General features: G+C 43.3%; 1 protein-coding gene across 1 annotated transcript in view; it reads right to left on the bottom strand.

The window, feature by feature from the left end:
• Window positions 1–6,075: 6,075 nt before the first annotated feature.
• The window catches only part of LOC139923163 (vitamin D3 receptor A), a 77,328-nt gene continuing 67,171 nt past the window's right edge, over window positions 6,076–16,232 (bottom strand). The window contains exons 5-10 of the mRNA XM_078288290.1: window positions 15,891–16,075; window positions 14,401–14,500; window positions 12,590–12,767; window positions 9,675–9,826; window positions 7,815–7,931; window positions 6,076–6,329 (exon numbers count right to left, since the gene is read on the bottom strand). Of these exons, the coding sequence (XP_078144416.1) occupies window positions 6,076–6,329; window positions 7,815–7,931; window positions 9,675–9,826; window positions 12,590–12,767; window positions 14,401–14,500; window positions 15,891–16,075 (986 nt within the window). The remainder of the gene's footprint in view (window positions 6,330–7,814; window positions 7,932–9,674; window positions 9,827–12,589; window positions 12,768–14,400; window positions 14,501–15,890; window positions 16,076–16,232) is intronic.

Consider the following 16,232-nt stretch of genomic DNA (forward strand, 5'->3'; position numbering starts at 1 on the left):
GTTTCACTCCAGTTTTGACTGAACTGAGGCGTCGCCCCAAATAACAATCAAGTCCCTATTTGGCTTTCCTTCCATTGTTGTGTCTCGTTGTCCTCCATGCTAACGCTGGCTCAGCCAAGCCGCTGTGGTGCCAAAATTATGACAATTGCCTCTGGTGAATGACAGAGGATTTACTTGTTGTCATGGCAACACTGATGTATCTGAGTCGCATGTAGGTCGCATGCCTCGGGATCTGATTTTGTAGCACATATCCATGAGGTCCAAACATGCGTCTCCATGTAGCTTTTTCTGTTCACACTGATTAAAAAACAGATGTGTCGCATGTGAGGCAAAAATAAGAACTGGGACACTTTCGGCTGCAGTGTGAACGGAGCCTTAGCGCCACTTCAGTGGTAAGGTGACACTAAAGTGGGCCCTGCTTTACTGACTGAAGCTCCTCTTGATTTGTAGGCTTATGTTGAGATTTGTTGAGGTAAAAAATCTTCCAGCATTTGAAGAGAGAGAGAGAGATAAACAAGAATATATATACACAAAAAAAAAACTAAATTAGTGTTAAAATAAAAACTGATGCTTTATAATGAACACAATCATGCTGAGACAAAAAAAATATATATATGTGCGGAAGGGAGAGGTAGTATGTTTTGGTTAAACGCAGCGCCGAAGCTTAGCGACACGTCCTCTGTCTGTACAATACAGGAGAAATAAAGTGAGAGAGAGAGAGAGAGAGAGAGAGAGAAGAAAGAGAAAGAGGAAGAGAAACAAAGAGGGAAATATAGAACCAGAAGAGTAGTGACAAGAGAGAAAATACAGAGAGAAAGAGAAACGGAGACAAAGCAAGCGAAGGAGAAAGAGAGATAGAAAGAGAGAGAGAGAGAGAGAGAGAGAGAGAGAGAGAGAGAGAGAGGAGAGAGAGAGAGTCAGAGTGACGGTTTACATGTAGAAACATTGGGATCCACCCATATACTGACTGGTCTACTGGCAACAGGATCCTATCAGAACAATCTTCAACACAACATGAACAACTGGCAACTAGTTTTACTGTATGATCAAAGTAAAAAAAAAAAACACAACACTGCAGAGGTTGCTGAGGAGAGAGCTATGCTGTGTGTGTGTGTGTGTGTGTGTGTGTGTGTGTGATCGTGTGTGGTTTTTATGTTTGGTTCCCTTGTATGCTATTGTGAATAGTCTAACTGTAAATCACTGAGGTATCTGTTTTCAGCTGAGAGAGGTTTCTGTAAGTAAGGCTACTGAGGTGGAGCTGCTGACCTGGTTTGAAGGGAGGGGGGTCAGGGGGGAGAGAGACGGCGGCCAACGGGGGGCTGCCGTTGGCCTTGAGCGCAAGCTAGGCATCGGCTGCAATGCTAACGTTAACCGTTAAATTGCAAAGCTGATGCGAGACGGGCGTCAGAAGGCCAACATCACCTTGCAGGTATCTCCATCTATTCTCTTTAACCATTAAGAGTGGATTTTGAGAGCAAATCAACTTGTCGACAACAGAAAAGAGCCAAAATGGCCGACGTTTGACTCTCTTTTTAACCCTTTAAAAGCGAGCGCCGTCTCTCGCCCCGTCGCCCCGTCCTGCATTCCTTTTTAAAATGTTTTTTTGATGTAGATGTTGACGTTATATGAAAAAAAGTCCACTTTTTTTTATGTCTTTCAACATGAGACCTATTCTGTACAAACACAGTGACTTTTTTTTTTTTTAAATCTGGATTTTTAAGAGCTGCGATGTGAGACACAGAGTAGTGAGAAAGATAATGTCACACTTTGGGTTTTGGGAGGAGACATCTCGTCAGTCACTACACGCTCTGCCTGTGGTGCTTCTCATTTTAAAAATACTTTCTCTCTTAATATCTTCTATACAGATTCTACAGTCTCTTGTGGGTTCGATCCGAAGGTTTTTCGAAGTCAATGGACAAGAAGCCGTTTCTGAATCGCAAAGCAACTGTCTTTTTCACAGTCTGAAGTGACACGTCCAATTCCACAGCAGCCGCTCAACAAACTCCAAATCCCATCAGCCCTTGGTGCGCCACAGTCTTCCCGAAGCGGAGCCTGATTGGCTGCAGAGTTAAAGCTATGAAGAGTATATCCTGCTTTAATTGGCTATTGCAGAAGAAGAGGCTGTAAGATGGTTGGTTGGTGAATGAAGAGGCACGCCCATGCCGTTGCTGCAACAGTTCGCCATTGGCCAAATTTCTGTGTCAGTCAGTTGAGGCAGTGTTAGTTCAATAAGGAGCATGAACACTTGATTGTGTTTGACGTCCTACTTCTGGCAAAGCGGGCGTAGCTTTTGTACAGAGCTGGGGACCACCTTTCCATCGAGAGTGAAGATATTTCACTTCACCGTGTTCCCTTCCCTTCAGGTTTCAGCTCCCAATGTAAGATGGCTGCATTGACAAGTCTTTTCTATTCCATTAGAAACAGAACAAAGGGAGAGCGAGTGCCGCTCTCCCCTATCCATCCAAAAGAACCAAAAAAACAAAACAAAACACATCATTAAACCAGGGCCGTTCCATATGCCATCACAGTTGAAATCAACATACCCAGGAGGGCTCCCTTGCATGTGAGGGAGGGGACACGGTAAGAAGGGAAGGGGACATTGTTCACTTGCACTGGAAAAGGCTCCAGGAGTCCGCTTTGCTCGTCTCCTCGGGTTATAACGGCGTCCCGGCACAGTAAGCCAAGCGCTAGCTAGCCAGCAAACTCTGACACACATTAAAAACAACAACAATCTTGAATCAAATAGAGAAGAACAGATTTGCACCAAAATTAAAATGAAAAATATGGATATATAATCATCGAAAGCTTATCATTTGACCTCAGAGAGAGAGAGAGAAGAGAGAAGAGAGAAGAGAGAGAGGTACATCCATAAACTTGGAATGGACAGAGAGGACACTTCCCAGTGGGTCACGGTGATATAAACTGTTCTGTACCTTCAAAATGGCTGCCAGAGGACTGAGGACGCTGACACGGATGTAGGCGTTGCTACGAGACTCAGCCAGTTGGAATGCTCAACACAACCGCCACTGGGAATGTTCAGTGAAATGAAGCTTTTGCACTGGTAACACATCAGCTTTCTGAGTCCTACGTGTTGTACCAACGCTCATTTCAGTGGCAGCATCATCCAAACTAGGGTTAGACCAATATTGACCTTTAAGTAATGACTGGATATTGGCCAGTTAGTGTCATTCACCACTAATATGATGGAGGCTCCCCCCCAGTTTAGTTCTAGGGATGTCAGTCTGTAAAAGGAAACTTGTGTCACCCTGCTTTCATTTCATTAGTATGGCTTTCAATGGAGAGTTTTAGTGCACCATGGTCTGAATGCTGTTCAGGGGCTTTTCCACTGAAATTCTGTGATACCTGTAATTTTTCTGGCATCAAAATGGTCAATTTTAAAATTACTGAATATTATCCATGGGCAGCTTCAATCCAAAACATATCAGCATCAGCATCGGCCTTCTAAAAGCCATATTGGTCAAACCCTATTCCAAACTATGGCAGTCTTCTTCAAACAAACGACCACTCAGCAATGACTTGAGTAGGATTGCCGATTCTGTCCATGCCAGTTGTGAGTACAACATTAGAAAAGAGTTCATCTTCTATTTGCATAAAGTACTGTATCTCCAGAGCATCTTGCCATCAACAATTGAATTCTCTTAGTATTTTGCCTACTTTTATCCTTAACTATGTACAGACTTAGCAAGTGGTATTTACAAGTTTGTCCACAAGGGGGCGATCCAGGCCTGCAGAAGGGGACAGGAGATGAGCATGCAATGTGTTGACAGGAAGTGATATGATATGTAATGATGTCGAAACTAACATCCTAAACCTCGCTTATCTACACCTGGCTGGTGTCAAAATGATACAAATATGGCAGAAAAAGGTTATGAGGCTTGAGTTTTATATTCAATATATACAAAAACTCTCCATGTGTTATGATTGTGCCCTGTCGTTTAGAGCATTTGAAGGATTTCATTCCAAAACACTATAGGTTATGCATCGCTTTATCATCCATAGAATATCCACTTTGCCCAGAAAAAAAGTTAAGGCTGATGTTAATGTATAGAAATTTCAAAAACACAGATGACTCTGCCTTCAAAAATGTAGCCATTTCACGGGCACACGTCAGCTTCAAGACTATTCTGTAATGAATTTTATGATTATGCAAACAATCATTTTATAAGAGGAGTTTTTAAAGTTGGATAGATAAGCTTGGGAATGAAACTCTTGTAGTAACCATTAAAAAACGTTTCGGTTTTAGCTTAGTTGTACTGTTATTTAGCATGATTAGAATCACAGTGATGCCAAGAGCTTCAAAAACAATCTCCGTCTTATGATTGTAAGCTTACGCCACACACACCATAAACACCAAGTACACAACATCATCAGACAAACTTTTCCCTGAGGCAGCAGCAGACAGTTGGTTTCCGTCCAACTATCTAGCTCTAACTAACTGTCTTAGCAGCAATCTAACCAGCCAAACAAATATCTTGGATATTAATTATCCATGAAACAGGACTGCGTGTGTGTGTGTGTGTGTGTCTGTCTACAAACTTCACAGGTCCATTAATGACAAAATCCAACACAGAAGTGCTTCCCTGTACTAATCCCTCAGCCAGAGCCTGTACATACACCCCCTTGTGGTCCATCAATATTCTCATATACTGTACAAACATCAAAAAATAGAAGGAACCCTCAAACACTTGTCAGCGCTTTCCTGTGTGTGTGCATATGTTTGACACTTGAAAGATGACACATATACACACACAGTGGAGGAGGGGCCTTCAAATCCTCTACATTATAGAGTGGATCACTCTATTACTATTTGTTTCCATGGAAACAACCATCTTTCGCTCTCTTAAATATATATATTTATATATATATATATATATATATATATATATCAGCTTATACGTATTATTTATATTTATATAGCATTATACATACATTCTTGTTTTGTGAAATTCCCTTTTGTCTTGTGAACAGGGAATTCCAACCATAGCAACTCCCTCCATCCATCCGACCTCCGTCTCTTCTTACCCCCGATCTCACCTTTCTTCCCACCGTTCCTGTACTGAAAAAAACGTCCTTTCTTCCCTTCAGCTGACCATCTGAGACCTCACCTTGTACACGCTGTGTTTCCTACACTATAGATACACACAGAGCGTCAGGGCTAAAGCAGGAAAAACACACTAGCAGGGAAACGCCCCAGCTAGTCGATTCCCATCCTTAACAAGCATTTGTAGTAATTTGTATAATATTTCCTTTACGTTTTGTTAGCCTGCCCCGATTGTTATCCATGTTGACGTTTATATTTGGCTGTCTCTGCTGTCAACACACTGTAAAGCAGCAAAAATTTATAACTTGCTAATGCTAATGTGGTAGCACTGCTAGCGATTTAGCTGAACCCCACAAGTGTCAGGATGATTAATGGATATCTATGCATATCTATTCCTGTCGCTCATGGTGATGACGTGAAGCAATGAGTGGACGGTGAGAGGGGAAAGGGATGTAGCAGTCACATCCGTCCATCCAACTTTCTCCATCAGAAGAAAACGGTGGAAAAGGGGATCTAGAGGAGATGGTCTGGGGGAAAGGTGGTGATGAAGAAAGGTGGATTTGGAGGCGAGGTCGCGGATGGAGAGAGATCCGGATATCCGTCTGCTCCGGATGTCCGCGTGTCAGGAAATCTGGGTGAACATCCTGAAATCCAGGGGTCTAAACATGGCACTACGTCCGCAAATCCAGAGATCAAAATGTGACGTTCTGTCTATGTGGAAATCTAAAGATCTGGAAATCCGAGTGCTGCGGGAAATCCAGAGCATATTCAGGTCGTATCCATAAATCCCAGAGGTCCGGATGTCTGAGTCATGCCGCTTTGAAGGTCAGGAGGAGGAGGAGAATGGGTGGAGGAAGAGTGGGAAGAAGAGGTGAAGGTTACCATCTATCCTAGAGTATCCGTCTCTCCACCACATGTCCAGGGTTGTATCAGGGGGCGGGGCTTTCTGGGGGAAAAGACGATGAGGGATGGTTAGTCGTCGCGGGCGCACGCGCGTGTGTGGGGCGTCTCTGCTATGACACCTCGCTGCCGAACACCTCCAGCACCAGCGGGGTGAGCTGCATGCTGTGCTCGGGCTGGAAGGAGAGCGAGCGGTACTGCTTGGAGTGCTCCTCGTTCAGGCTGCGCAGGTCGGCCAGCTTCTGGATCATCTTGGCGTAGAGGAGGCGCCCACCCGGGTGGTTGACCCGGATGTAGGCCTGCAGCACCTCTGACAGGCGGTCCTGGAGCTGCTCGATCCGGGCGTGGTCCTGGACGCCGGGACGATCTGCGGGAGAGGAGGGGCAGGGAGAGTGGAACGGGGAAGAAAGGAAAGTACGGGGGCAGAGGAGTCAGGTGGGAGGGAGGGGAAGGAGGGGGAAAAGGGCGGAGGAGGTTGAGGTTGAGGTTGAGGGATGGAAAGAGAAAGAGAGAGTCAGTCAGCGCAGTCTGTCATTCTCTCATCCAAATCCGCCGCCGCCAGAGGAATGGATAAAATTATGGGATTATGTGTGTGGTCTCCGGCCGTGTTCACACTGCCTGCTTTTCTGCTGCCTCGACCGCATTTTGTGCTGAGAATGACAAGCGGGTCGCACAACGTGCACTTTGTCTCCAAATTGACTTGCTGCAGCAGCTGCCACCATCAGTAAACAGTACTTATGTACAACTGTAAAACCCTTCCAAAAGAAACACAAACACAACACAGGCACTGTGCTCCCATATTGACTCTTCACGATTAGAGGGACAGCTATCATCAACTTTTTGCTCCATTTTGATTCTGGTTGTTGTCGTCGTAAACTGTCAACTGCCTATGTAGCATCAACCTCCGCCTCTTCTTCGCTGTGATGAGTCAGCACACGAAAAAGCGATGTCATGCGGTCTAAATAGTTGAACTGTCTTCAAGTGGCTGCTTTCACATCTGTCTTGCAGCCACTCCCCTTTGGTTTAATGTAAAAACAATGCTGGCAGTTTGAAAACAGTGGAATAGTGTGAGAAATTTAGATGTTTAGTGAATTTAGTGAAGCTCACATTGTGGCTCATTTGCTCACAAGTAAAGCTTCAATGATCTCTAAACTCACTAATACCATTTGACAGTAATTGAATAGTATTTTTATATATTTAATAGCGAACAGGCATATCCATTCTGTGGCTTTGCTGTATGTTTGTTTCATCTCCCTCCTTTCTGAACAGAGTGACTGATCACTGTATTCATTTACTATTTTCAACTGAACATTGACAGCTCACATATATTCATTTCTGACGTTGTGTTATGAATTTAAATTAATTATTAGAAAGGGTTTCATGTATTGAACAGGAGGCATAGCCTGTACTCCCTCAATGAAAACCTTTTTAATGCGCTGCTGGCGGCATCAAGCACTAACATGTAATTACTCTGCTTGGATGAAAACTACGATTTATTTCCACAGTCAGACCAGCAAGCAGCCATAGGAACAATCTGTTAAACACAGCGCTAGATTGAAATGCTACTATTTATGCTTGCTGTGCACTTTTTCATGATGTGCTGTTGTTAGTAGAGCGTCTCTGTAAAATGCATCATTTCATCGATCAGATTGGTGATCGGCCAATCACACTTTTAAGACAATCAGTAATCAGAATCAGCCCCAATAAACCTGATGCTGGTGGTTCCCTAGAACTAACACTAGCCATGTTGCAGATCTAACATTCAGCTGGAAATAACTCCGTCTCAGTTTCATGTAGAAATACACCTACACCACACACACACACACACACACAACACACGCACACACAGTACCTGGAGAGAGCAGGCAGATGGCCATAAGCAGCACGTGTTCCTCCTCGTGCAGGTTGAGTTTCTTCAGACCAACCTGGAACTTCACCAGCGGCTCCAGCAGATCCAGAGTGTGACCCGCTGTGCAGGGCGACACAAACACACCATTAGTGGCTCTAGTGTGTGTTCAAAATACAAAATAGAAACAATAACAATACAAAAGAATCAACAACCAAATTACAAATATGAATTAGCCACAGACAATTATGAGCATGCAAATGTTCATCATCTTTCCAGTACTTAGTTAGGCTGTAAATATAACTCACTCATTTAAATGATGTTCCAACTGTTTCGTAAAAGACAATTTTCCCTTAGCTGAACAGACAAAGGGCAATATGTTCCATTGAGTGACAGCCCTAAAGAGCCCTAGGAGTTATCAGTTATCAGTTATCAAGCAGCCAAGAACAGCTGCCCTATTCTGAGCAAGCTGTAGCTCTTTCATCTGATGATTTTGATGCCAATGATCAAATCAAAGAACAATAATCCAGGTGACACAAAACAAGGGACTGGATCATTTGAGCTAGAACAGATGGTTTAACAAATGAGGAACATTTTCTTATTCCAATTCCTTTGCCCATCTTCAGCAGACCACGAGAGTGAAATATCCAACATTACTCCGAGCAGTTTAGCCTTATAAACTAAAAATAAATAAAATATGTTCACCTAATACGCAGAGTTCTAAATTTGGAGCGAGCCCATGTCTGGACCCAAGTGGAGTATTCAAAACAAGTCTGTTCATATAAACCCATTCTGGGACTCTTACGTTCAAATTCAAAGATAGGACTCTGTTTAAGTCCTTGCCGTTAGATGCACCATAATAGAAGGTGGTATCATCTGCATACAGAGCTGTATTTGTGTCATTAATGACGTAAGGTAGAAAAGAAGGTAAAAAGGAGCGGTCCCAAGCAACTCCCTTGAGGAAACACACATTTAGGATCCTTATAATAAGAAAAACTGCCATTGAAATAAACTCTTTATGATCTCACCGCCAGATAACTTTCCATCCATAAAACGCATGAGGGTGTAAGAGTATATTTATAGGTCTACTGTTCAGACTATTAAAGATAGACATCCTTAGGAATTAGAATGACTTTGGCTTGTTTCCAAATTAATTGACTTATGAATGAAAACATACTGGGCTCTAAGAATAAGAATTTCTCTCTGCATGCTGTGTGTGTAGTAGAATACCTGAAGTCCAGCCCTGCACAGTATGTGTGAGTGAATAAGCAGTGAGTGTATGTGTGTGTGTGTGTGTGTGTGTGTGTGTACGTGGCGACTTTACTGCTGCCATGAAAATACCTGAAGTCAAATCTCCATAGGAATGTGCAGGTGTGAGTAGAAAAGCAAAGTATGTGCAATCCTTATGAAACTCTGTTATACAAGGTAGGAGAAGAAAAACGACAAGGACACGTGTGTAGTGGGCTACAACAAAACAGTTTTCTATCCTTGTGAGGGTATGTGAGTGTGTGTTTGTGTGCGCAATCAGGTGTTATTGATGCAGTACTTGATGTTGCGTCCTTCACGAGAACTTTTGTGCGCTTTTGAGAGCATCGTGTCTACATGTGGGAGTGTGTGGAGCGGGCTTGTTAACTGCTGTGTGCACACACTCGTGTTTCAGTGTCCAGATGTGCGGCTTATGTGTGTATGTACTGATGCAGAAGTTAAACGCCTCGCTCTATCCTAGCTACACAGGGAATTGAACCCTCAACCCTGGATACACAGGATCCAGGATCTGGCATCCAAGAGTGTGTTTCTGTCTCCTAGATATGTTTGTGTGCGTTTTGTTTGGAGTACTGTAACTGTGATAGCTGAGGTGAAACCAACCCTTGGTCACGTCGTTGATGCAGTATTTGAAGTCAGGCCCTCCGCAGCTCCAGGACATGTCCTCCAGACTGAAGGACTGGTTTGAGCGCAGCATGATGATCTCGATGGCGCTGGACTTCAACAGGGCGATCTGGTCCTCCGCTGTCAGGTCTCTGGAACACACACAGACACAGACACACCATGAGTTACGAACGCATACAGACACAAACAGTCAGAAGAGAGCACGGTTTGTGGTATCTAGCATTTGTTTTAACTTGCTGGGAGCACCAGATGGGCGGGGTTTACCGCATCAGGACAATCAAGTTGTCACTCGCAGAGAAGGACACTGAAATTGTCCTTCAGATACTTTCCTGTGATTGTCTAAACTTTCTGGTAGTGTTGTAAATCAGACCCATCTGGCACCTAAACAGGCTAAAACAAACCATAAAAAGCATTTGAAAGTGCCATTTGTTCCTGGTCCTGCACTCACACACACAAACTTACACAGACACACACCCATCATGTCGTTCCCTCCCACACTACAATCCATTTAACAGAGAACAGGTACTCAACCTACGACTGATGATCGAAACATCTGCATGTCAACAAAAGAACATGAGCCTGTTTAATTGTCAGAAAGTGTTACTTCCCCACCTACACTAGATGTGTGTGTGTGTGTGTGTATGTTGTGATGCTGTGAGGGAGACAGTGTTAAGGACAGCATTCACAATGAATGCATTATATGGTTACTGTGGCAATGGAGTTTGAAATCCCAGGCTTTGTGTGGCCACAAAAGCATGCGTGGACACACACAGTCTCTCTCTAACGAACCCCTGGCCCCTGCTCCAGCCCTCTCTATAGCACATCATATACTTACTGTATATACAGTATTATGTAGTACAGTCCTACATGTATCACCCCATTGTGACTGAAGTCGATTTAAGACTAGTAAGGCCAAAAAGCCTCACCACCAGGCGTCGTGATTACAAAAATTCTCCAACACTGAAAATGCAATGTCTGCAAAATATTTGTTCTTTAAAGTGGTAATCAGCAAGTCTCTCTTTTTTTTATATATATAATTTTGGTAACATCTTTGGTCGTGACTGTACAAGATGTGTTGGTACCCGAGTGTGAATGCCTCCTCCGTCTCCTCCTCCAGCACTCGATTCAACAATTAGATGGCCATTGAGGCAGCAAGGTGGAAATCAATAAGGGGATCATAGCTTTCTCATGGATTCACCTGAATGGTCTAGGCGAGCGGTTCTCAAACTAGGGCCCAGGGACACCCAGGGGTCCTTGAGGGGGTTTCAGGGGGTCCCACAGCAAAATGAGCAGAATTCATGAGAATGACTATTGTAATCATAGGTTTCCCTTTCACCACTGTTATCTCCCCATGCACAGTGTAGACAGTTATACAATTCAATACTAAATCAACAACTAAAATCCTACCTGGGACAAAATCCAATCTGTCCAATCTGTGTTTATTTGACATGAAACTGTCTGAGAACCCCTCCTCTAATCCACACAAAGAGCTGGCTGGTCCTCATATTTTGCATCACAAACTGTATGTATTGCATATTTTTAGGTAAAGAGGGGGTTTCCAAGCCCTTCTCATACCTCTTTAAAGAAAATCCCCTCCCAGCTATACCACAGCCTGGGCGCCACTCCAAATGTTTGAGAAGTTCACCCATGACGTACTGCAGGCGAGGTCAGCGGAAGGGATGAATGTATATAAATATCAACCTATTTGTACAGATATTTATTTTTCCTTCTCCATTTCGGTCCGTTTCACACGGCATGTGCGCAAACACACACACGCGCGTGCGCGCGCACAGTCCGCATAGCCACAAACATGCATTATGTATGCAACAGATTTCCCTTCTACATTTTATAACTACATGGTCTATGTATGTGCATACATTCATGAATTTACACCGTGAATATACCGGGCGACAGCCTGTTCCAGCATATTCGTGCAAGAGCTTGTTTGTTTGGGAGTGTTAATAGCATCTCTCCTTGCCCAATAACACATCACGCATATGTGTAGGCAGCAGATCAATGTGTTCTGTGTGGGAGGGTGAGCTCTTTCAGGCTGCTTACCTTTGTGTGTGTGTGTGTGTGTCACAGCGTGTCTGCTATGGGTTAGACGCCCACTGATTTTTACCAGTAAACAAATCATTCCAGGTAGTCAATTAAACGTTGGCTAGCTGCAGGAGCTATAAAGTTAATTTCTCAACATGGTCGGAAATATGATTTCTGCCACAGGGTGAGGACCACAGGGTGAATGTAACACACATACTGTCCAATCACATTATCTGCTTCCTCATTGACATCAAGAGCCCTTCAGAGCCAATCAAAGGTTATTCTGCTGTCCTACTGGGACACGTCAGCTTCAATAGTGTGCTGTGTATCTGAGAGATTTGGAGTAACTATCGCAAAAATACCCACAACAGACTCTTAAAACAATAATCCAATTCATTCAGCTCAGATCCACTCAAATTGTCGTTTTGAGTTACGCCACTGATTTCATTTAATCTTCTCTGTTCTCAAATTAAAGTGCATCAATCGCTTTTATTTATTCATTTGTTCAAATTATGGACTGACCACTGTATCACAATCTTCAATCAAATGAAAAGAAAAAACAAATGGCCACTGATAATGATAAAAAAGATAAAGCTAATCAATTTTTTTATACTGTTCAAATCCAGCTTATTCATTTAGGATGATTTATAGATGCAGTCAGAACAGTGTGGTAGGTTAGGCCTAATAAAACAGAATGGCATTTCGCTTACATAGCCAAGGCTCCTCTGCGAAACAATACAGTAGTTTCTGACAGCAGCATTTTTCTATACTGATACTCCAGATACTATTGGTGCACCTCTAGATGCCAAATTCATTCATTCCACTGTATTTTGTGTGAATTGCCACATGTATACTTGAAGCCTGGGATCATCTTGGCGAAGCCGATGACCTTCTGGATACTGTAGGAGACCAGGTCGGCCAGGTGGGGCAGCATGGAGAGCTTGGTGTCCTCCTCACTGGAGTTTGGACTGCCAGCGCCGTCCTGGTACATCATCAACAGGTTGCTGAAGTTCAACTTGGTGTCCACTGACTCTGTTAGAGGAGAAGAGGAGATGAGAGGAGAGGAGGGAAGAGGAGGAGAGGGCACAAGGGGAGGAAAGAGGAGGGAAGGGGAGAGGAGGAAAGGGGGGGGGGAGGGAAGGGGGGATGATGAAAGGCGAGAGAAGGGAAGAGGAGGAAAGAGGAGGGAGGGGGATAGGAGACAAGGAAAGGGAAGAGAAGAGATTAGAGGGAAGGTATTGTAAACACACAGAAATTGCAAAGAGGCGGCCGGAGCGGCGGAGAGGTAACACAAGGTGAGACAGCGAGTGAGTTCACAGCGGACAGTCGAGTTACAACAAAGATGTCAGTGGGGGCAACCAGAGCCATGAATACAAACAGTTTGTCCAGGCTGTGCTGTGGGAGTAATGTCACTGCCCCAGTTTTTTTCTACAACTAAAAAGCTTCCCTTTCTCTCTGGCTGGAGTATTGACTGCAAATGTGTACAGAGTATTGCAGAGGATGCCGGTTTCAGAAAGCCAAATTTAAGACGTTTTAAGACCCTTTTAATGCTACCTGGAATTAGATTTAAGACCAATTTAAATGTAAAATCGAAATGAAGAAACCAAAAGCTGGCAAATTCAGCCCATTTCCGACTGAACATAAGTAACAGAAGTTCTGAAGCTATAAACAGGCAGAATAATAACAAGGACTTCAGAAAAGTAATGGTTTAGGGTCATGACATCCAACTGTTTACTAAAGCAGATGCAATGACATTTGGCACATTGTATTAACCCTGTTCTGTATTAATCTAGGAGTGGTAAAGTCATGTAATACAACATAAAAAATTAAACCAACCCTACTGCTGGTTTCATTCACATCATTAGGTGAAATTTCGTTTGTCTTACTTTCCAACTCTGCCTCAACTAAATATCGCCGAATGTAAAGAATCTGTCAATACCATCAAAATGAAACTTAGTTGAGAATAAATCTGCTTAACATGGTGAAATAATTAAGACATTTTAATACTTTTAAGACCTTAAATTTTGATAACTTACTACCCTGTTGAAACCATGTTGAACTAAAACATTTAAAAAGGGAATGAATTTGGTAGCAATATCCTTTTTCTCTACTGTGAGATTTCTAACATTCAACAATCTGTCTACAGGTGTCTTGGCACAAACTAATAGACAAACCTGGTTATCTATAGCTCTTACTTGAATGGGAACTAAGAGCAAGAACGAGGACACACACACAGTCACCTTAAACATCCTTGTCGGCGAGGCTACAGCAGATAGATGCTACACAAAGGTTGCAGTATTGGCAGTGATTAAAATTTGATCTGGCAATGAATTTCATTTTACGGGTTCAGCATGTTTGTGTGTGTGAGGGTGTGTGAGTGTTTCTCAGGTGTAGAGCCTTGCTGAGTAAAAGCAATGGTTTTGCATGGATGTTGAATGGGCTTTCATTCAGACAGCATGAAAGCACAGGCTGTGAACAGAGCCTGAGTCATAGCATACGTGTGTGTGTGTGCGTGTGTGTGTGTGTGTGTGTGTGTGTGTGTGTTTGAATAATTGGATCTCTTCATGGCTGTGTTCTTGGTAAAGCTAACCTTGAAGCGTGAAAGGGAACAAGGACAAGAGGAGGGGGATGTGTGTGCATGTGTGTGTGTGTGTGTGTGTCTCACCAGGTGAGTGGTTGAAGGAGTCAGAGGAAGCATCTGACAGAGAGTGAAGGGAGGCGGCTCGGCTGGCACTGCGTGTTACTGGGCCTTCCCGCACTGGAGGCTGCAAACCCACACAGAGAAAACACACACACATTAATGTTACAGTACTTCACAAAGCTATTGTTGGTACATAATCTGTTTTGGAGGCTACAGCCAGTCTAATGTCTTTAAATGAGTTTTAGCATGTTAAAAAGCTACTGTGAAAAGTACGTGTATCCTACTGCCCCCCTCATCAGTTTGATATAAAAAAAACTTTAAAAAAAAAAGCAGTTTTGTAAAATTAGTTAGCTAGTAGTTTTCAAATACCATGTGTTTTACCCAACACATGGTATTTAACTGTAAATTCTTCAACAGACATGCTTAATATTCATGTTAAACATTTACTCCCCATGATGAGTAAATAGATTTGATGTGAAAAATTGGTGAATCATCCCTTTAAATTGCATATTCCTGGTTGGTGACCATGACTCACTGAAAATCTGTAACACTTTACTTCATTGAGCCTATCTTTTCAAGTGCTTCAGACTCCATCAAGTGTGGTTGAAATACATAATCTACACAGGGCTAAATGGACTGTTTGAGTCTTTTTCCCACTGACAATGAAGTGGAAGCTGCATGACTGAGTGCATCTCAACTACATCACATATTGTAAATCGAGAATCACTTATGAGACTATAGGTCTGTGTGACAGTGGTGATTTCTCACTGGATAAACAGCCCACAAAGAAAACGTAATTTCTGTTTAGATAATATGGTTCAAGACATTTTAAGACTTTTTCAGGACCTGCAGACACCCTGAAATGTAACCTCTTTGTCCTCTCGGGGTGCGTTCCCACCGAGCCAGTTTGAAACTGTTTATTCAAACTCTGCAGCGTTTCCTCCTTCAGTTTGATTTAGTGTTTTTTGGTTCAGTTGGGTGAGAAGGATGCCATTTGAACTATAAATAACGGCACCGAGACACCTGAGAAGGTCTCGGTCCTCTGAGTGAGAATGTGATCGTGCCAACAGCTAGGAACGACCCCAAAACGCACGGCATTATGGGTATAAGGAGACTGATGTTGACATCTGATAGCCAGCAGTTAGTCATGCTGGGAAAGCTTAGGATAACTACCATAACCATGAAGTCTGGACTGATGCTCATATTCAGCTGTTATGTGGTACAAACACCAGAGAAGAAGAGCACAGACAAGTCCATCATGCTTAGCTAAAGTTACAGGGACTGGAATCACATTTATTTTGACCAAACTCTCTAACCTGGCAGGATGACAGGTTACCAAAACTCTGCCCAATAAACAAGCTACTTGTGAGCCATGTGACTTTTGTTTACAAGCCCTGATTCCCTTACAATTGGACAGTGTGAACCTAAAGGAGCCAAATACAAAAATGCAGCAACAAAGGCAACTTTTCCAGTCTGTTTTGGACCAAAGAAAACAAACTGTAGGTGTGACTGACCCTGAAGCGGCTGAAGTCGGAGTAGGAGTCGTCGTAGGTCTTGTGGTGCGCCTCCACCAGGCAGGAGATGATCTGCGCCTGCTCCTCGTTCAGCCGTGGCCTCAGCGCCTCCCTGGCCGCCTCCTCCTCCTTCCGCTTCAGAATCATGTCCTTCTTCCTCTGCACCTCCTCGTCTGTCAGGATGACTGCGAGAGAGAGGATGGTGAGAGAGAGAGAGAGAGGAAGGGGAGCAGAAAGGAAAAGAGAGACAGAAAGAGAAAACGACTGAGTTTTGATGTTCTTTATTAAATCATCTCACGACAAAATAGTAACTCTAATAATCACCTTTAAAACTCGCCAACA

This window comes from Centroberyx gerrardi, chromosome 14 (assembly GCF_048128805.1).
Source record: "Centroberyx gerrardi isolate f3 chromosome 14, fCenGer3.hap1.cur.20231027, whole genome shotgun sequence".
Taxonomy (NCBI): Eukaryota; Metazoa; Chordata; class Actinopteri; order Beryciformes; family Berycidae; genus Centroberyx; species Centroberyx gerrardi.